The 22162-nt window shown below is 43.4% G+C and overlaps 1 protein-coding gene across 2 annotated transcripts in view; it reads right to left on the bottom strand.

The window, feature by feature from the left end:
- Positions 1–22162, bottom strand: part of PITPNB (phosphatidylinositol transfer protein beta) — a 62863-nt gene that overhangs the window by 25229 nt on the left and 15472 nt on the right. For both annotated transcript variants that reach the window (XM_053206484.1, XM_053206483.1), the window contains exons 4-6: positions 18580–18677; positions 17354–17430; positions 15664–15747 (exon numbers count right to left, since the gene is read on the bottom strand). In XM_053206484.1, coding sequence (XP_053062459.1) covers positions 15664–15747; positions 17354–17430; positions 18580–18677 — 259 coding nt within the window. The remainder of the gene's footprint in view (positions 1–15663; positions 15748–17353; positions 17431–18579; positions 18678–22162) is intronic.

Genomic DNA, 22162 nt, shown 5'->3' with positions numbered 1-22162 from the left:
CTGTCACTGGAATACAAAAGTTGTGCTACCTCTTGGGTGTACATCTGTTAGCCTCTACAGCTCTCAACAGAAACTCTCAACAGAAACCAGATTCATTCTGAAGACAAAGAATATTAGTTTTATGAATCTCTTAGCAGAGTGGCTGTCCCCCCAAATGCAAGTACAAAATCTGTGCTGAGCCTAACCCAAATGTCCTTGAGCCCAGACTTAACTCATGATTATGAATGGGAAGTGAGTAGGAGGGGGGGGACCGGCAGGAGATTCTTGACAGCTTGTGGAAAAATCGAGATGAGCGTCACAGGCCAGAAACTGCTCGGAGAACCAGGCATGGGTTGCCACAGGTGAGGCGAAATGGAGGCTAAGAGGAGGGCCTAAGCCACAGCATTAGCAGCCTCCGCACCTGCTCCTAAAAGGGCACCCTGCGCGAACCCCCGCTCCCCCCGCCCCGCCCCCAGCACAAAGAAACCATTCTGCGGGGTAAAAAATAAAAACTTGAGAGAGATATTAGGATCCCGCAGCCTGCCGTAAAATGCTTTCCTTGAGCACAAGATGATTAATTAGGTGTCTATTCAAATAGCTCAAAGATAATCACGAAGTTGAGAATGCACGGGTATCGCCGCTCAACCTAGCAAAGCTTATTTCCTCTAATCACATCCTAAAAGTAAAGCCCAGGATGAGGGGGAGAAAACCAAATTAAATATGAAGATAAATAACAAACATCATCTATTAGCCTGCGCTTCATTTTTCAGTACGTATTGTGGCACTTGGAAAACAAGGCGTTCCTGGATCCTATCACCGCTGACCCCAGCGCATAACTAATTGGAGCTGACAAAATCCAAGCCAGACTCCAGAGGGGAAGCCCATGAAAAAAAAATGTTTGCATTAAATTTTGCAACAGCAAGTAACAGAGGTGTAAAGACAAATAACATTTACGAACTTGTTTAAGAAACTCATTTCAACAGTTATTTTCAAATAAGCAGCTTTCTTTCCTATTTTTAATTACAGCTCCCCAAGGACCCCTCACCCTTTCAGGTTCCCACAGAGCACCATTAATACAGTATAAGTAAATCTCATTAATTCAGGTCCTACCACCTTGGAATTTATAATAATTCGGACAGGGGCTGGACTGAAGTTTATCTTTGCGTGATCTATGAAAAAAAGATTTGCTACACAAATTAATAGAGTAACAAGATCTCAGGAGGGCTGTTTAAACAGTTCAGAAGTGTTTTAGAGCAATTCAGAAGCATTCATTTGCATATAATTATTATGCTAATTACAAATCATTCTTATCTATTCATTAAAGCAGATTCCCAAAGGACCACTAATTGTCAATAACTTGTTGGCCTAGTTTCTGTTACTGAATGTACCTCTGAGGAACAAAACTGCATTAAAAAATATTCTCTAATTCAGCCTTCTCATTAATCCTTACCGGCTTCCCACCAATGAATCCTAAAAGGCTAATTTTTAAACAACTGCACTCAGAACAGAGAAATGCAGTCAAACCTACAGGGCTGAAGAGAACACTTTTCTGGTGATCTTTTTAATCTCCTGGAGACCCTGCATAGAGATCTGGGGTGGGAGTAGCGGTGGGGCTGAGCATGGGAAGGGGGCAGAGGCTGTCAACAGAGCTCTATGCTAAAAGGTGGCCATAGCGTAGAATAGTCAGGCTAGGGCACAGCCAGCTAGGGGCACAGTGGGCTGGGTGCCTCTTCCATTCTTTCAGAGACCGCCAACACTGTCACGCTTATGAAGGCAGACCCCGAAAGCCTTTGGAAGGCTACAAATTAATACAGAAATAGAAAGAAATCAATTTCAGGCCTGAAAAGAAGTTGCAACCAAAAGCCTGATGTGACAGGGACACCTGGCTGGCTCAGTTGTTAGAGCAAGCGACTCTTGATCCAGCGGCCATTAAATTTGAGCCCCATGCTACTTAAAAAAATAAATAAAAATAAAATGAAAGTAAAAAAAAACAACAACAAAAAAACAACCCTGAAGTGACAGACTCCATCTCCTCCTGCACACCTGCAGGGGAACCAGATAGTTGTGTTCTAGATGAGACTCGGGAAGGTGAGGTGCGGGGGGAAAAGGAGTAAAGCCCTTGGCGGGCGGGAGAAGGGATTCCTGGATAGCCCAGGGCTGGTGGGCTACTCCTGAGCCCTGCCCTCAGATAAGTGGGCTACTGGTTTGGGTAAGCCTATGTTTCATGCACAAATACACAATATATTTGTTACTACCACCTATTTGCAGTTAAATACTGATTAGAGCATTTTAAAATGAATAACTCTTAATACTCTTGATACGAATGTTGAACATTACATTTTTAAAGATTAAATTGCAAATGCCTGAAATGTACGTAATATGTTCAGGAAAAGTCTTACTTAACACAAAATGTATTTATTTCTTAAATGACAACAGATCATAAAACCGATCATATCAAATTCCTTAAACTAAAACCAGGGGAAAGCCCTAATGAATATTCAGGTGAGCCCTTTCCAGCAAAACGTCCATGTTGGTTTATGAGCTGACCTCAGACACAGCTGCTCCTAAGCCCCAGGACCCCAGTTAACCCATTAGCACTAATTTAACAAACATTAAGTAGGAAATAATTGCAGGGAAACAATTTTTATTTTTTACAGCAAGAGCAAAATCCAATAACCAGCACTATTCTTGCTACTATGTTTGGAGAACTTGTTATATGCCAGGCACATGCATTCTCCCAGCTAACCGTCACAATGCTGGAACACAGGTGATCCCACCATTTCTGGGGGTGGAGAAGTGAAATCCCTTGCCCTTGCAGAGCAGACGGGCCAAGACTCAAGGCAGCTCTGTCAACAACCGGGCCAACCACCACACTTTTGAATGCCAACATGTGATGTGATTTACGCTTTATCATCTGAGAGTGCTCAAGTAATGAAGGGATCTTTGCTCCCCCTCTCCCTAAGAAAGAGTTACACTGCTGGGGTGCCTGGGTGCCTCAGTCGGTTGAGCCTCTGACTTTGGTTCAGGTCACGATCTCACGGCTCGTGAGTTTGAGCCCCAAGCCAGGCACAAGTCAGGCTCTGTGCTAACAGCCCAGAGTCTGGAGTCTGCTTCAGATTCTGTTTCCCTCACTCTTTGCCCCTCCCCAGCTCATGTGTGCGCGTGCTCTCGCTCTCTCTCTCTCTCTCTCTCAAAAATAAACATTAAAAAAAATTAAAAAAAAAAAAAGAGTTGCACTGCTTTTAATAAAAAAAAGGGGGGTGGGAGGCTTTTATAAGGAATACACTTAAAAAAAACCTCGATTTGAAGCCATTTATGCGAATTTCTTTCAGCTGCTCAAAATGGCGTTTCCCCCCAGAAACTGGAGCAACTCGACCTCACACCTCACCACCTCCACCGCCCCCCTACTTTTTTATTTTTAAAATATGGAAGAGATCAGAAGTAAACATTAAGTTAACAGGTTTTAGTGAAAAAGCATTTTGTGCAAAATAGACTTGTACATGCAGATTTTTAAGGGAAATTTAAAAGTCCTTGCTAAGATTTAACCAAGCTTATGAACGAAGCAATATGTTATTTTCCCACAAGGGGGCACTGCCATGCAACTATGCCTTCAAATACACTAGGACATTCTCCAAATCCCCGGGGTGGATGTAAATCTTCTAAGAGTTCCAAAAGTTGACCATGTAAGGGAGCAGAATAAAGTGGGGAACGTTTTTACATTTCTTTTCAATAAAAACCATGCCTATGTTTATTTGTATCTCCTTTAAGGATGGGGGGTAAACCTCTATAACTTACTACAAAAAGGATTTCGACAGTGGCTTGCTTCCCAGCATAGAAAAGGTGGGACAAGACGAGCATTTATTTGACAAGGAGAAATTTCTTAAGCAAATGCAAAATCACCGCTACCTTAAAAGCTATACTTGAGTTGTTTTGGTTTTTTCTTCCCCCCGAGTTCAAGGGGGCTACGATTACAGTGAGGAGCTGGGTCACACGTCTCCCCTCCTTACTCTGCACACGCTTTAATAAGGAGCTCTTGGAGCTCTCGCACATACACCAGAGAGAAGTTTCTAACGCTTAGTCTACGTTCATTTTAACAGCAAAAGGAAGAGGTACTCTACTAGATCGAGTGTCTGCTCACGCCAAAGAGAACTGAAGCCGCATTTGGCAACCACAGGCTCTCCTTGGACTCGCTGGCTCTCAGTCACAAACTTCTAATAAACAAAAGCTCTTTTCAGGACTAAAGAATTAGGTAGCCCCTGCACAGCTCCGACAAGCAGAAAGCCCTTCTTAGGAAGCAAGCAGCTACAGCTGAAACAAAAGCAACATCTAGAATGCAGACCTTTTTGAAAAGCCGGGAGAGACGATGAAGTGAAGTAATGGTCGGTGCTGACTGCTATGGGTTATTATCCATCAAAGATTAATTTGGAAGGTCTATTAGGTTGACCCCAAAAATGTCATTTGTGTGGCTCAAAGCTGACAAATATGAACAATTTCACAAAGTTGGAGCTAATATTTAACTTTTTCTAGCCAGATTTCCTGTTTTTAGAAAAAATTTAATCTTTTAAAGATTACATAGAAAGCATAATTTATGATTCTTGCATTTCCTTAAAATTAATGAAGTTTTTTTCTAAAGGCAGTACAGTAAAGCATATGTTGCCAAGACTATGCACTCAAATGTGTAACATCTGGGCACTGTCCCACAGAATGCCTGATCAAAGAAAAAGATGGGCCCAAATCCTTCCTAGAGCACGAGAAACAAGCATTGCTTAAGGTGTGACCAAAACTTACATGCCTAAATAAACAAACCAAGTTTCATCAGCTTTCCAAGGCTGACATTCAGGAAAAAGTATCTTTAAAAAACAAAAAAACAAAAAAAAAAAACGGCAGTAACTAAACACAATATACACTCGTGGTTTAAAACAATTAAAAAGGGTCATTGTTCAGGGTGCCTGGGTGGCTCAGTTGGTTAAGCATCTGACTCTTGATTTTGGCTCAGGTCATGGTCTCACGGTTTGTGGCACTGAGCCCCACACTGGGCTCTGCGCTGGCAGCATGGAGCCTGCTCGGGATTCTATCTGTCCTGCTCTCTGCCCTCCCCGCTCCGCTCTCTAAAAAAATAAACTTAGAAGTGTCAGAATGTTACACACTCAAGGGAATGGTGCATTCAAAGTAAAAAGGGCTAAATGCATGGAAAAGCAAGTCTTAAATATTCATTTTTCAAAGGCAAATGGGATTCAGAAAACCAGGTACTGCTTAGCACATTTCTACTCTCAACTAAAACTGCCTACCAAAACATACCAAATAAATGCATCATAAACAAAGAACAAATGGCCAAGGCCAGAAAGAACAAGCAAAAAGCCCAAACTTGTTTCTTTGAACATCACAATCCTTAAAGGGATTACCATGGAATTTCCACAAACGGCTTAAGGGAGCAGTTTAGAAGAGCCCAACAATTCCATTATAATCTTTTGGTGTACAACTAAAATGGGCCAGAACTCTTCTTTTAGTAAAGTACAAAACTCCAAACCTCTAGGCTCTAGTCAGCCTTCGAACTCGGACTTTGGCTACAGCCTGGAGCCCAGCGCTGGTCTGTATCAGTTGTGTGGGTGGGGGTGGGGTGGGGGGAGGGGGGCGTCCTTTGGCACAGGGGCACTTAGCACCACCACACTCACTACACAAGCAACCAACTCCAAGTCACTTAGGAACACTTTAATGTGTTTGCTGATTAAGAATCTTGCACTCCCTTCAGACAGATACAATTTCTCTTTATCTGGAAAAATATTTACCATACCAACACAGAGCAAACAGTGAGTTCCAAAAGATGTTAGCTAAGTGCACATAAGAGAAAACGTATGGTGCTCTCTGTAAGCGCCCACACCAAAAGACATCTTAGGGGCTCCAATCCTTTTTTGTTCTCTTGCACAGATGCAAATTTCCAAATATCCCAGCATCTAGCAGTTGCGGGAGGAGGTGACCCAGGCCACTAATGAAACTGCTATTTTGGGGAACCAGGGGAGATGGAAAGAACAGGTGGTTGATTGTTTGTTTTAAATAAATTAAGCATGCTCTTAACATATTGCAAAGGAAGGAACATCATATGGTGAGAAGATGCTCTAGAAAGACAAAAATAAGTCAGCAGCCCCACTTTTAAGTCCTGATTCCTCTTTCCAGTGCTTATGTGGCTCAGGGAAGTTACAGCACTTCCTCCTGGGCTCAAACTCCTTAACAGTGAAAACAAAGGCTGGGGTGAATGTTTTGGACCATGACCCTCAAAGAGTGCCCACTGTGCAATCTTCACTCTGTATCGTGTATACTTGAGCATGTCCCAAGTGTGAGCATGTACAGAAATCTCCTGGAGAGCTATGTGGAGCCCAGAGTGCTACCTGGACACTGACTAGGGAGGAAGCTAAAAATCTGCATTTCTAACAAGCTGTCCCTGGACAGACCAAGCTTGAAAGGAAAGGGACTTAAGCGTTTGGGCTGGAGTCCTAGCTAAGGCACTGAGAGGCAGGCTTGGGAGTTAGTTACAAGGCTCCCCAGAAGGCCTCAGAAGCCCTGAAAAGAACCTCTTTGCTTCCAATGGTCAGAGAACTGGACCTGTGAGCAGATCCAGCCCACAACTGGGACTCCCACAAGTACAGACCTGCCCCCCTAGCCACGGTGGGGGGGGGGGGGGTCTTCTCCAAAGGAAAACAAACAAGGGGGGTGAGGCCGAATGGGCTGGATTCCAGGAACTTCCAGGAAGGGTGAGCTGGACTGGCAGCCCACGCCCTCACCTGGGAGTGTCAGGGTCCCCTGGAGTGTGGAGGACCCCACTGTGACAAGGGAGTGGAGCCACGTGTTACTCCAGGCGCTAGGCTGGAAAAGCTCCTGGGGAGAAGGGTTCTACTGCCAAGAGGCGGCCCAGAGGGCAGTCCAGACTTGAGCAGTGTGTGGGGACCCAAGGCCCAGAGCTCAGGATGTCCAGCTCTGTCAGGCAGGCATCAGGGCTGCAGAGCAGCTTCAAGTCACGCCCTCCCCACCGCCCCCCAGGGGGGCATCTGCAAATGACAGGGACTGGGAGAAAAGGCGGAGAGTTGGGGTAAATCCGACGGGGCAGTTACACTCACAGGCAGGTCGGGATGAAGGGACTGAGGGTAATGAGTAACAAGAGGTTAAAAGGAAGGTCAGAAAGAACAAAAGAAAGAAGAGGCATGAAATCTGAGCTTTAGTTTAGGAGCACAAGCCTACTGGGTCACTCACATTCAAAGGGGCTCCTTCAAGCTCTCTAGGGAAGTCCCCGAGAAGAACCCCGAACCCCATCAGTCGGAGCACACCCTCCACATCCTTTCTGTGACCCAGACACAACCTGGTGTGGTGAAACACCACTACAGTCACAAAACTGGGCACGTCTTGGTTTTGAAATGCCTCATCTGGGAAAAATCTTTCACCACAAGTGGATACACTCCAACATGCTGAAATAGGAGGGAAAAAAAACTCATTCCCTCTTTATATGAGCTGCATTTTAACAGGGAATAGATCTGTACTCTTATACTACGTCTTCCAAACAATGTTTTCCTACAAGTATTCGCTTATTACTGACACTTAAAAAACAGATGTTCAACTAAGTCATTTTGAGACCTGTGAGCCTTAAAATCCTGATTTAAACACTACTTCTACTTAAATCAATTCTTGGAAATAACAATAAAGTCACAGCATATACTACAGAGGAAGCAGATACTACAGAGGAAGGCTGATACAGTCCTTTCTGGTTCCACATAAATACCTAAAAATGTGGTTCCAATTTCTTTCTGTTTTTTAAACCGTGCTCATTTTCTTTCAAATTACTTCCAAAAACGAAGGTCTCTCTGATGTTAATCGTGTGTACACTTCGGCTTACACTTTAAAGGGTCTTCCTCTCCTGGGAAGTGACTTTTGTATACAAATCATGAAAAGCTACTTAGACAAAGTGCTGGAGATGATTAAAAGGGGCCAGATTCACATTTATACCTTAAAAAAAAAGCAGAAGCAGATGTCAACTGACTCATTTGTATATATTTTGGAAATGAGTTGAAGATATGCATGTGCATTTCATCAGGATGTTTAAAGAAATCTCAACTTTTTTTTATTGTGGTTCTGTATCAACAACAACTGTAAAAATTTAAAAAAACATATATATTCTGGTATCTTCCGTATGATAGAGAAAACCTTGATTCATTACAATGTGATCTAACTAAAACACTTTTCAATCTGACAGAAAGGTATTTGCTCATTCAGAAATGAATTTTTAGAACCGAGAGCATATCACCTACTTCATCACCTAAGATTAGTAAAGAAGGAACTACAGCAGCATTTTGTTCATTGAATATTTGAATGATAAAAACATCAATTCCTCCAAACTGTCTTCTCCCCCTTCTTTTTTTTAGACAACACAAAGGAAAAAAAATCTGCAAATTCTTTTTGATTCACCAAGCCTTTATTAAAAGTTCACTCGGTATCATGCACTGAGCATCTTGCTGGAAAGAAAGAGATGATGTCGTACCTCATCATCTCCTGGAAACACAGAGACGATGAGGTACAACAGAGTCTGGGCCCCCAAAGGGTACCCAATTTACTGTGGAAAAGAGGAAGGCTTTTCAGGAGCCATGCCAAGGTTAGATCTGAAATGGAAGAGGGGCTGGGACGGTGTGGGGATGGAGGAGGGAGGGGGCTCAGGGATGTGTTCTCCTGGAATGGCTTGCCAAGCAGAAGGTAGCTTCGTTCTTAAGGGATGGAACACCTTAATACTTCACTACAATGCCTCTTTCCCCCAAAACAGGAAACCAGTTTTGAATAGTGGCCAAAGGAAACAGGGAGGGCGGAGAGGAGACGTTTATGCAGACATCCCAGAATCCTTAGCTTGTTTCATTAGGCAATCATGTATCTTCTAGGAAGCTACAGAGAATGGTGGCTATAGTAACAGTCCTATACAGACTTTCCATAAGTAATCAACAAAAAAAAGTGGATAAACCATATATTTATATATATGTGTGTGTGTGTGTGTGTGTGTGTGTGTATGCAAATTACTGTGACCTTGGGTCAAATTCTTGTTCCTAGAGTTATTGTGACAATGTCACTCTTCAAATATGTAAATTATGTCAAAGGAGCCACTCAAATATTTAGTTACTCTGTGGGTCTTATCACATCCTTTCTGTGTACACTGAGGTACAGTTCATAAGCACAAGCAAAAAACAGCAAAGTCTACAACAAGAGTGATATATGAGCTGTCTGACACCAGCAACCCAGCAGAGTTGATCCTTAAAGTAATCAACAGTCACTCTGAATTAAACTGTCCAGGGCTGTATTTGTGTTAAATCCCCCTGCAGTGACAGAAACCCCCCACCAGGTGGAGTTAACAGTCAAGATTCACTTGCAAATTCTTGGGTTGGGTTTTTTTTTTTTTTTTTTTTTAAATAAAGCTGATTTTATTTACTTTTGAGAGAGCGTGCAGAAGCATGCATGCGTGAGTGAGGAGGGGCAGAGAGAAGCGAGAGAATCCTAAGCAGGCTCCACACCAGCAGCACAGAGACTAACATGGAGCTCAATCCCACAAACTGAGATCATGACCTGAGCAGAAATCCAGTCAAACGCTTAACCGACTGAGCCACCCAGGCACCCCCCAAATTCTTGGGTTTCCTGAACTCCCAACTATTTCACATTACTCCTGATTGGAGAGGAGACCTGGCTATTAATCCTCTCAAAATTACTAATTAACTGCTTTTATTTCTTTTAAAGCATGTTAATAGGCAGGAAAGAAATTCAGTCATTCAAGAAGTTTTTAGAAAAACTAGCTCATTCAAGAAAAACCAGAGTTCATTACCAACCAGATGAAAATCATGGATTCAGTCAGACTGAGACCAAAACCTCCAGGGGTTAAGGTGCCACAGCCTGAACTCTTGAGAGATCACCACACCCTCACAAGGTCTCCCTACTAAAAATCCACATCGTTGGTCCATAGTTACTAAACTCTTGATTCTAGTGTTCACTTTAATCCTTGAAGAGCGAGGTTTAGGTACTAAAAATTGACCGATGGCATGGCAGACGTGTCCCAAGAGGACTCCCACAACGAGTCACACTCCTGTACAAGCTCCTCCCCCAAGCACTGGTGGAACCCATGACACGCTTCTCACCAGCAGACTACATATGTGTGGCACAGGGCTGGCACTCCTTCGATGAGGTTGCCTTCCCTGGCCACCAAATTTGTGAGGCGTCGTGCAGCAACAGAAAACCGATACGCTAAGCAAGAAGACGTCCCCCAACAGTTCGCTGCACACACGTCCGACAGACCTCGACTCTTCCACCCCGTTCCCCAGCCATCTGGCTCCCTCACCACCGTTCATGAAGGAATCACTACCGCCTTTCACTTTCTTCCCGACTGTCTCATACATGAGCAAGTACATGCATACAGATCTATTTTTCTCCCTTTGACGCTCTTACAAATGGAAGCATCCTATACGTACTCTTTTTTATCTTTTTCATCTTTCTCCCACATTACCTTGTGAAGGATTCCTGATCAGTACAAATAGAGCTCACTCCCTCTTAATGATCAAACTGAACTCCACTATACAGGTGACCCATAAGGTTCTTAGTCCCTGTTGATGGAGAAACATTTAGACGTCAGACTGTTTCCAGTCATACGTTTATACCTTTGTCACTTCATACTGAGTAGGATCAATTCCTAGAAATGGAATTCTGCTGGGTCAAAGGGCGTGTACATTTGTAATTCCGCGAAACAGGTTGTGCCGATTTACACACCCAGGGGCAATGTAAGTGGGTGCCTGTTTCTTCTCCCTCCTTGCCAACCCAGGTGTCAAGTTAACATCAAACTGATTTTATAAAATGTCTTGACTCACAAAGATTAGTTTCATCATCATTCTCAAGCTCATCAGGTTCACTCAACAAATGCTGATGAAGTCCTCACTCTGAAAAGGGGATGAGTTTGAGAACATGGAGACCAAGGTACATCAATGAAACGAGTAAGAGCAGAAGGGTAGAGGATTCCAACGTGAATGAAATCTCCCTGGAAGAAATGTTGTCTGACCCTCAGGACACACAGGCCTCAGACAGAGAGGAAGGAGTACCGGAAGGCAGAACAGAACAAATAGTGGGGAAACGAAGCCAGCAGCTTGACGAGTGACAAAGCAGGGCCTTAGCTCTGAAACGGAAGACTGGAAAATCGGTGGAAAGAACTCTGGATTGAGAGTCAGAATTTCCATTGCTGGCAGTGGCTAAACGATCTTGGGAAAAGACTCGTTTACCTGGGCTTCAGTTTCCTGACTTGTAAAACAGGGTGGTTAGCCCCGAAATCAAACTTTCTGTGGCTGCAGAACTGTGTGTTCAAAGTCCATTTTATGGTGAAGACTAATGTCAGACAGGCAGGACTATGCTGGGAGAGGGGGACAGAGGGAACTCCTCAGCCCCATGTTCTAGTCACTCCATCCTGACAGCCAGAGAAACTGCTGAGCTCCAAGAAATTCTTAGGATTACACAAAACACGGTCTGAAAGCAATGAGGCTGAGGTAGCTCAGGTCCCCTTCGACTCTAAAAACTATTCCAACTTTCCCCTCAGTGTCGGATAACGCACCTGCACCTCCACTTGCCTACAATGCCTTCATTCACTGACTACCTAACATAGCTCAGGCACTGTTCAAGGAGCTGGGAAGACGACAGTTAAGAGTAAAAAAGACGCTTCCCTCCATGGTGCAATCTCTACTTAGGGAGAAGAGAAAAACAAACAAACTTACAATGTCAGAGTAATGAGGGTAAGAGAGAAAAAAGTAACGAGGGTGGGAGTAGACTATTCCACCCATCAAATTGTACTTTTCCTCATGTTACGCCTCCTCCATTCGGTCTTCCCAGATTTTCGTCCTCACACACTGTTCTTCTCTCTGAAATCCTGCAGCACTTTGGACCATGCAAAAGGCTCTGCCGTTTGTTCACCATTTCACTGCACTGGGCTGGTCTCAGTCAGATTGCAAGCCTCTGGGAGGTTCTGTACCACCCTGGACAGCTACTGCAGGGCTAGTCCAGCAGCACAGAGCAGGCACTCAGTACCTGTGGACTGCTAAGACAACGCTGTCATTTGAGAACTGCAAATGTGTACTTTCGCCAACACCATGGACCAGAAGTTTTAAGGAACATGAAAGAGCAGAATCAAATGAACCAATCAAAACAGAAAACCAAAGTGGATCTGGTTAAGAAGCAAAGATGGCCAGGTGGTCCAGATGTTTGCATCAGACGCTAATCCTAGGACAAACATTAACTATTCATGGCCAAATAGATGGGGTGGAAGCTGAAGGGAGGGTGTCAGGGTGAATGTCTGTGCCTGAAGTGTGGAAAGAAGAAGATGAGTGGAAGAAAAGGGCAGACCCAGAGCCCCTGCCCCACTACGTCTCTTCCCTACCTCCTTGCTGGGATGGGCACCGGCCCCACAATTCACCCCCCGCCCACCAGGGCTTCACACACCCCTGGGTTTACAACTGCTCAGAGTATCCTCACCTCCCAGCACAGAGTTCCGTTCTCCCCTTTCACAGCAGTAAATGTGTATGTCAGGGTTCCTTTTGTGACGTCAAAAGGTCTGAGCATCCCTACATGGTATCAGCTGTATTTTTAGTATTCACAACTGACAAAACACATAAACAACTACTGTGACACAATGTCCACAGCAGCACCAGTTACAAGAGCCACAAGGTGGAAACAACCCAATGTCCATGCACAGATGAGCACATAAACAGACTGGACTGTTATCAGCCATAAAAAGAAATGAAGTGATGGCACATCCTACAACGAGGATGAAAACACGCCAAAGTAACAGAAGCCAGACACAGAAGGTCATGTACTGTTATGAAGTCCACTTCTATGAATTATCCAGCAGAGGTAAATCCATGAAAACAGATTAGTGGTAGCCAACGGCTGGGGAGAAGGCAGAGAAGGGAGTGACCGTCAATGGGTGCAGGGCGTCCTTTTGGAGTGATGAAGACGTTCTGAAACTGGGTGATGGCGATGGTGAGAATATACTTGTGCAAAATGCCACTGAATTGTCCATTTTAAAGTGGTTAAAATGGTAAATGTTATGTGTGCTTCAACTCAAAAGTACTGTGAATTCAGTAAACTTTAAAATAAATTTCTATCTCACTCATCTCTAAAACGTAACTTGGAAAACAGGAGCTACGAACACTGACTGATAAAAACCACATATACATATTTATTTACTCCCCAACAATGCTTGGTTTGAACACAGGTCTCAGAACTCCTGCACAACGGTGGACAATAATGGCGAACATTTATTAAACTAGGTGGTGCTCTAAGTGCTCACATTTAACGCTGTGAGATAATTAGGCAGAGAGAGAGTAAGCAACCCATCCGAGACTGAATAGCCAGCAGGTGGCAGAACCTCAAAATTTGAATCTGAAGCCAATCTAGTTTCAGAATGTATGTTTTTAGTCACAGCTCCATGGACTCACGGTACAGACTCTTCTCATTTGGGCCCAATCCAGCTCTTTCCCTACGGATCCATCCTAAACAACATTCCACACAGGGAAGCACCCGCTCAGCCTTAGCGCAGCAGCTATCTCAAGTGCTGTTGTCATGTGTCCTCGGGGCCAACAGTGCCTTTTCTCTCCTCGCTGAAGGCTGGCCTGGGGTCGAAGGCATGAGACCAAGGGCCCCCAGGGTTCTTGCACAATCAGCCTTCACTGCTCTTCCCACTTGCATTCATGCCTGCAAACACTGAGCACCCATTTTAGCCTGAGAACAAGAACAAAGAACCGCTCTTATGACGCCAGCAAGACCAAAGGTGTCTTGTATTCTGCAGGAGAACAACCTGGAATGCAAACCCATGAACCACAAGATCCGATCATTTTGTCTGGCCAGCACAACTTTTCCAAACACCAACAATGCCACCTGAATGCCTTCCCCGGGGCACCCGTACGGCTGCTCGGCATGATCTGGTGATCTGTCGGTGCAGGCATGTAGGTCAGCCCGCCCCCGCCCACTAACCGACTCGCGCACTGCTCACTCCCAAACACTGTCCTCCTACCACCATTCTTTCACACTCAGTGAATCGTGGCTGGAAAAGACACAGAGGGAAAAAAAGGCAAAACAGACACGTGAATATTGTTTTTAAAACAGAAAATACATTCACTTCTGAGGATTAAAAAAAAAAAATCCTGTATCATTTCAAAGGTGGAATTCTCCTTAGAACTGAAAATAACTTCAAATCACAGCACAACTAAAATTTAAGAAGTTCTATGACAAGGGTCCCTCATTAGTGCTTACATTTCTATTAAGGGAGGATATCCTAACAAAACAGGATCCAGTCTAGCAGGTCACTGCTGGTAGTCTCGACCCCAGTGATTGCAGAGAAAAGGTGGGAGACCTCTGTTTTAGAAGGGTTACTTTTAAGTTGCAACAGCAAAACCAGACATTTAGTGTTGGGGTTTGTTTGTTTGTTTTTTAAGCTTATTTATTTTGATAGAGCATGAGCAGGGAAGCGCAGAGGGAGAGGGAGAGGGAGAGGGAGAGAATCCCAAGCAGGCTCCACGCTGTCAGCACGGAGCCCGATGCAGGGCTCAATGCCACCAACAATGAGATCACGACCTGAGCCAAAACCAAGAGTCAGACCCTTAACCGACTGAGCCATCCAGGCACTTGTTGAGGTTATTTCTGTTCAACTTACAACGCTGCTCAGGTTCAGACAATAAGCGCTGAAAATGAAACGGAAAGGCCATGAAATAAAAATCTAACTGAATACACTGGGCTTTCCCGTGACAGAAAGAAGGGATGCCTGCCACTCTTGTTTCAAAGCTTCTGCTCTCTGGACTAGCAGGAAAAGGGTCACTGGTTATCTTAACATATAAAAAGTCCACAACTGTGCCCTGCAAAACCAAGCAGCACCCAGCACACTCCAAGATAAGAACTGAGTTAATTTTCACAAGCTGCAGCAGAGTAATACAAGGGTCTTACTTTGGGAGAATGCAGGTCTTCACCTTTGGGGGCGGGGGGTGTTTTTATTAAGTCAAAAGCCTAAAGTACAAATATTTACATCTAGTAAAAATCAAGATTAGGAAGCTGTACAACTGTTAAGCTTTCTTAACCACACTTTAAATTTTTTTTTTTCCAACGTTTTTTATTTATTTTGGGGACAGAGAGAGACAGAGCATGAACGGGGGAGGGGCAGAGAGAGAGGGAGACACAGAATCGGAAACAGGCTCCAGGCTCCGAGCCATCAGCCCAGAGCCTGACATGGGGCTCGAACTCACGGACCGCGAGATCGTGACCTGGCTGAAGTCGGACGCTTAACCGACTGCGCCACCCAGGCGCCCCAGCCACACTTTAAAAGTATAAGGGACCCGCATTATTTATAGAAGTTCAAGGGAGAATTCTTTTGTAAAATAATGTTAGTCCCTTTCCCCCCACAATGAAAACAAACCTCTATATATCTCAGGTATACCAGCATTTCTCAAAGGGATCATTTGTGTAAAGGTGAAATCCACAATAAAGACAACCTTCTCTCCTACTCGCTGGTCTTTTTGTTGTACGGACCGACACCTGACCTCCAGACTCATTTCAGTGTAGAAATGCAGGCCGTAAAAGGAAGAGTGAAGATCATTTTTAGATTTAAGAGGCAGCAGGTTAAAATGTCACAGAGGACTATGCAGTACTTACTGCTGGTTCAACTTGACTTCGATCTGCAATATCTATGTGGACAATTTCAACAGTTTTCCACGTGTTCGGATCTAAACCGTGTACCTAAAAATGACAAAGATAAATGAGACACAACAAACCGCAGACTATTCTTACTAGACAAAACTACTACAGTTATATATATATTCTTTATCTGAGCCTTTTGGAGCACATTATGAAGAATAAAAGAAACCCAAATTCCTACCTCACTAAATTAGTTGTCTGAAGTCTTAAGGGATCTACAAATCTTTTACCCCCTGTAGCCCTAAAAAATAAGTGTGGGGAAGGGGGAGGTGTGAGGATGCTGCCGATTAACAGGAACCCATCACCATTACTTCCTGGTAGTCCTCAGACATGAGCCATATAACCAAATGTACCGAACCTATGTTCAACCCAACGATACACAACAATGTTCTTGCAAGCCTGGAGTCCTAGACAAACATAAGGTGACATATTAGACTGCAAGAAGCTGCACTGTGTGGTTTAAAACCTATCCTGAATCTGATTATCCTAAAGCTTTCCAGTTTCAGTAGGATCATCAATTCCTCCATTCCTTGTGTTGATTAATCATTTATTTCTGAAACTCCCTCTATGAACCAATTAAGAACGGTTTAAAAACCACCACAGATACGCCCATTTGAGAGCTGGAAAAGGTACGTGAACTCATACACTGACTGCAGCATACCAAATCTTCTCATTTAGACTCGAAATTTTAGAATCACTATGAAAAAAACAACAGGAAATGTCAAATGATCTTCAGGAAGAAGAACTCAAATCAAATACAAGTCATAATTCAAAAGTTCTATTAATTGGCACCAATCACATAAAAGCAGAATCTACCATAACATGAACTTTCTCTCCTATAACAGCGCAGCACAAGGCTGGACAGTAGTTCTCAAACTGGAGCGTGCACCACAACACGGAGGACGCTGGACCCCCCAACCGGGGATTTTAGTTCAATAGGTATGGGATGGAGGCTGAGAAGGTGCACTTCTAACAAGCTCCCAGATGCTGCTCCTGGTCCAGAGGCCACACTTTGGACAGCCACTGGGCCAAGGGCATCAATCTATACCAGACGCCTCCCCAAATTCTTTGACAAGCTTCATCAAAAGTTAATGATTACATTGAGTCCTAAATAATGATTTTCTTGAAATTTATTTTAGGGATAAATGTGCACCAACTTGTGAAAACCAGAAGCTTGTCAACATTTTTACAAAATATTGAAAGCTGCTCTTCCCTCTCGCCTTTTGGCCATTTCTCTGACATCAACCCAGCCCCAGCCAAGTGGAGAAGAGGTGAAAATTAAAGCAGTCAAGTTTGCTTTGTAGAGTAGCTCTGGCAAACATAGAGATGAAAAGGTGAAAAAAACCTGAAATTAATGGCTAAAATCGGTTTGGGGATGATCTGTGAATTTTATCTCTGCTCTCCCTGTCCCAGATAAAAAACGGCAACCTCACCAGTCCACTCTCGCACCAAAGCAAGGGGACTGACAGGGAAAGCCCATCTGTCGCTGGCTGCTTGCCTGCCTCACCGCAATCGAACGCACCCTGGTGTGTCCAGGTAGGTCTAAGGTAGATCACCCTGGTGACAAACGGTCTGTCCATGACAAAATGGACTACGTTATTCCCATTTCCAGGGGCTTCTGCACTGAAAGCCCAGAGTTGAAACTTACATTTTCTAATGTTCCCAAGTCTGGTTTGTGCCATGTTTCAATTTTAATGAAGAAATCATCTTTCATATATTCATTCTGTAGAAAACACAACAGCAAAATAACAGTGATCTTTCACCGGTTCTTTGGGGCTTCTGTCTGCGGGAGCCTTCCCCAGCGTAAGCATCTGCGCTTTGACTCTCTAAGACTGATCCTCAAGTGACAAAGAATCACTAGCTGCCTATTTTTATAGACTCACCAGGCAAACCAAATGCTGCATGCTTTTAAATAATTTAAACAACTCTACTTGTCATGCAGCATACAGGGCTAATATTAAAGAAGCTGAGAGGTTTGGTGAGCAAATACGGCATTCAAAGGAAGTAGCAGAAGCAAAATAAAGTCAACGGGGAGAGTTTGAGACAAGGCTGGAAAAAAACCCCATTAACTGGGAACATGCGGGAGAATGTGGGCTGGTGGAAAGAGCACAGAGGAGCCATGCAGCGTTGGACAGTTTTAATTTAAAAAGTAAGCAATGACTGAAAATAAACTATGTAAAGCAAAATTTAAAGATGCAGAGTATGTGACACGAAAATAGTTTTACTCACCGTTACAACTGAGTCATAATGGGCAGGTAGGCAATAAAAGGGGAAAAATTTCAGAATATTAATCAAAGTCAAAACAATCTGTCATATTACTTAGTATCACGCAGATTAAACTACCTGAAAACACAGAACAATTAGTAGTTCATGTCTGCAAAGTTTCTACACGAGTGACACTACAGGATACCTTAGGTTATGAAATTAATAATATAATTTTAAAACAATGGTAAAAGGAATAAGGTCACAAAAGCAATACATCACTTTAAGGCTAATTTAGCAAACAACAGGAAATTGTTTCAGAAGTGTGCCATATTCCTCCCCTATTATGTGGCAAGATGAGTACAATACTATTGAAACTACACCGAAAGACATTTTTGAGTGCGGATGACCTTTAAGGTCTCACCCCTGGAGCCAGTGCCATCAGCAAGGACCTCCAGGTGGCTGTCAGCAGGGAATGAATCAATGCCCCTCACAAAGGTCTCAGGAGAGGAACGCAGTGCAATCTCTCCTCTGCCACAGCACCTGCCGTGACTCCCCAAGAACCCCACAGAGGGCTTTCTCAGGTGTCACCCTTCTCAAAGGCCTCGATACTGGGAGTCCCTCTCCCCCTGAGCAGTGGGGCGGAGGGGTAGAACGGCTGCCATGGACCAGGCTTACTTGTTCTACAGTAGGGGTATGCGTTCCAGGCTTTCTCGTGAAATACCAAGGAGCCCTCTGGAGCAATCATCCTCACGAATGCAGGAACTTTGCTGTGGGGAGAGAAATAGCGAATGTATTTTCCGTACTACCATTCCTTCTTTGTTGGCATCCACAGGGCTAGTTCAAGGAGTACCATCGTCAACAGTGATTACGTTCTGAGTTTCATAATCCATGTTCAAGACTGTTATCAACAGTTTTATTTTCAATCCCAAAGTAACTAAGTGGAAAATTAATGTAAAAACAACAAAATGATTAGGAACATTTAACTGTATGCAGGATTTAAGGGGGGAGAAAAGAAACAAGTTTGTGTTGGGCTTCTGCCCTACTCCCTGATATGAAATCCAAAAGTTAACTGAGGCTATTCAACCTGCATATAATACAGCACAGAAGTTCTCTTACGTGGTTTAGATAGACCACACTCACTGTGGAACACAAAACAGCCCCCAGAATATTGGAGTGTCTCTGAATAAAAGCTTTCAAGTACATTGTACAGAATAAACCTAAAGAAAAATGACAATGTGAAGGACCCATGTAGAAATGTGACAGTAAAACATATCAAGTACAGGGGCGCTTGGATGGCTTAGTCAGGTAGGCGTCCAACTTCAGTTCAGGTCATGATCTCACAGTTGGTGAGTCTGAGCGTCGCACTGGGCTTGCTGCTGTCAGTGCAGTCTGCTTCTGATCTCTGCCCCTCCCCTGCTCATACCCTCCCTCTCTCAAAAACAAAATGAAAAACATCTAAAGCATATCAAATATAAAATTTTGTATGTCTGGAAGATGAATGTTATTTGCTGCCTCAAGTATAGCTGGAAGAAGGTTAAGTACATAATACAGGAGTCTGTGCCAATTCATAGGACAGTCAGCAAAGATCCCAACAGTAAGTGGGCAAAAGACACGCAGGGATACATTACAAATAAAAAACACAACTGGCTAACCAACAAATGGGAAAATCAGTCTTTCCAGTCCTCAAAGAAATGTACATGAAATGACCACTTTTTTATTTTTTATTTTATTTATTTTGAGAGATGGGGGTGGGGGAGCACAAGCAGGGGAGGGGCAGAAAGAGAGGGAGAGACAGAATCCCAAACAGGCTCTGCACTGTCAGCATAGAGCCTGATGCGGGGCTTGAACTCACAAACCATGAGATCATGACCTGAGCTGAAATCAAGAGTCCAGACACTTAACCAAGACTGAGCCATCCAGACACCCTTGAAATGACCACTCTTAATGGCTCAAGCCTACCGTAAAGAAGGCAGTTTTATGGGCACAGGCTTTTTATCCAGATCGGATTTAAATCCCAACATCACCACTTAGAAGCCGTGGGACACTGGACACATTACTTGGCTCTCTGAACTTGCTCATGAGTTGAACAGAGTCCCTATTACCTAACTTTGCAGGGTTATTGGGAGGATCCAATCAGATAACACCTGTAATGTGTTCAGCACATTGCATAGTACAGTGAGAGCCCAATTAACAGGACGTACTGCTTTTTAATTATCAGTTGACCTGGAGCTGAGTACTTTCAACGTGCCTTTCTTCTCTTGTATCCAATAGCGCTGTGAGGTACACGTTAATTTATTATTTCATATAACCAGCATTTAAGTGGCTAATTGCAGGTCAAAACTATATCCTCCAACTTGAAGTCCTATACACTCTCTTCTGCATCCAAGTTGCTTCTCTGAGAACTTTCAAACACAACTTGATTTCCTAAAGTAAGAGAAAGAACAAACTAGGGAAACTTGGGCCCCAGAGAGGACTTCTGTCTCCTAAGAATCAGCAGTTGACCAGAGGACCCCCCCCCCACACACACACCTGTTGAATTTTGGAAGCTAAGCAAGGTAAATGAAAGGAACCCCACCAGTCAGAGAGCCATGCAGTGACAGAAGAGGTGGACAGCCCTTCCACTGTCTCCTCAGTACATAAGAATGTGCATATGACTTGGAGCTTCCCCTCCTGTGGCACATTAAACCACTGGAAAAGAAAAGCTGAAGCACCATTACATACAACATTAGAGCAAGATTCCAAAGGCATAAAGAGATTTACCTGTGCCTTTACATCCCGAAAAGATAGTAATAAGGAGGAACTAATTCTTTGAGCACTCATTCTTTCCAAATCTTGGGAAGACTCATGTAAAGGGGCATGACTTCATAAAAATAAAGCTAAGAAACCGAAAATACTTTCACCTTAAAAGCCAACAAGTCCATATTACTTCTTTCATTGCTGAAGAACTGGAACCAAAATCCCTTCAACTGTGGGAGAGGTCCATTCGGGGTATAATGTAACACATATGGGTGATTTTCTAAACACAGCTACCAGATTACCTATCCATCTGAGTATGACAAAAAGATCTATCACGGATTCATTTGGTCAACTTGCTCAGAAACATATTTTAACTATCCCATTTATCCCTATAGTGCCCAAAAGTCTAAAAACTTTAAACATTCATCCAAAGTTCTAAAACTTGCTGACCCAAACAGAAGAAAATCGGTAGTCACTAAAGGCCAGCAAGAACCAAATCTACAAGAAAGTTTTGACATTTCTTCATTTTCCTCCCAAATGCCTATTACCTTATTTCCAGGATACTTTTCCACGATACCAATTCTAACAACAGATTTTGTTCTGACTTAGTTAAGAATGACCAAACCTTTGAGCCAGTTGTTTCAAACTGGCTGGCTTTTTACATTTAATACTAACAAACATCTTTCCTCAGTGAATCAAAATTATGGACTAAACAGAGAAAACACATAAACAGGGTAAGTAAATTTCAATTCTGCTTTAAGGGAGAAAAATCTTCACTGGTGGCAACTTTAAAATTTTCCTAACAAGGTGGTTCAAGCGTACCATTTATATGTAATGGCTTTTCTACCTCACTTATCAACCTACCTAGCAAGTAATTTGTTTTGGAAGCTCAGGGTCTCACAAAAGGGACATATATTTACTGAATTACCAAGATGCAGGTAGGCCTTAAACAAATTAACAAGGACATTCCTCCTCTTGTTTTCCCAACTATCATGAAATGTTCTCTTGTGATAAACCAACATTCATGACAGGGCTTAACTCAAGATAGACACCTCTAGATTCAGCTGTTTAAGAGTCAGGCATAGAGGTGCCTAGGCAGCTCAGTCAGTTGAGCATCTGACTTCGGCTCAGGTCATGTTCTCAAGGCTTGTGGGTTTGAGCCCCACATCAGGCTTTGTGCTGACAGTGCAGAGCCTACTTCAGATTCTCTGTCTCCCTCTCTCTCTGCCCCTCCTGCATGTGCACACACACGTTCTTTCTCTAAAATAAACATTAAAAAAAAATTAAGGCAAAAAATAATGTCCAAGAGCACAAAACGTTGTCATACATAGCCCTTCCCCCACCCCAATTCTAAATGCACACGAAGGATATCTAACTTCAGGGAAAAATTCAACCAAAATGTGTCATCAATTGTGTTGACAACACTAAGAGACAATTGTGGAGACAACTGTGGAGACAATACTAAGATCTGACGTCACTACAACAATGGCTGTGAACCTATCAAGTGGTTAAGACA

Source organism: Acinonyx jubatus, chromosome D3 (genome assembly GCF_027475565.1).
Source record: "Acinonyx jubatus isolate Ajub_Pintada_27869175 chromosome D3, VMU_Ajub_asm_v1.0, whole genome shotgun sequence".
Lineage (NCBI taxonomy): Eukaryota > Metazoa > Chordata > Mammalia > Carnivora > Felidae > Acinonyx > Acinonyx jubatus.
Note: the sequence above shows the minus strand (reverse complement) of the source record. Positions and strands in the feature narration are given on the sequence as shown.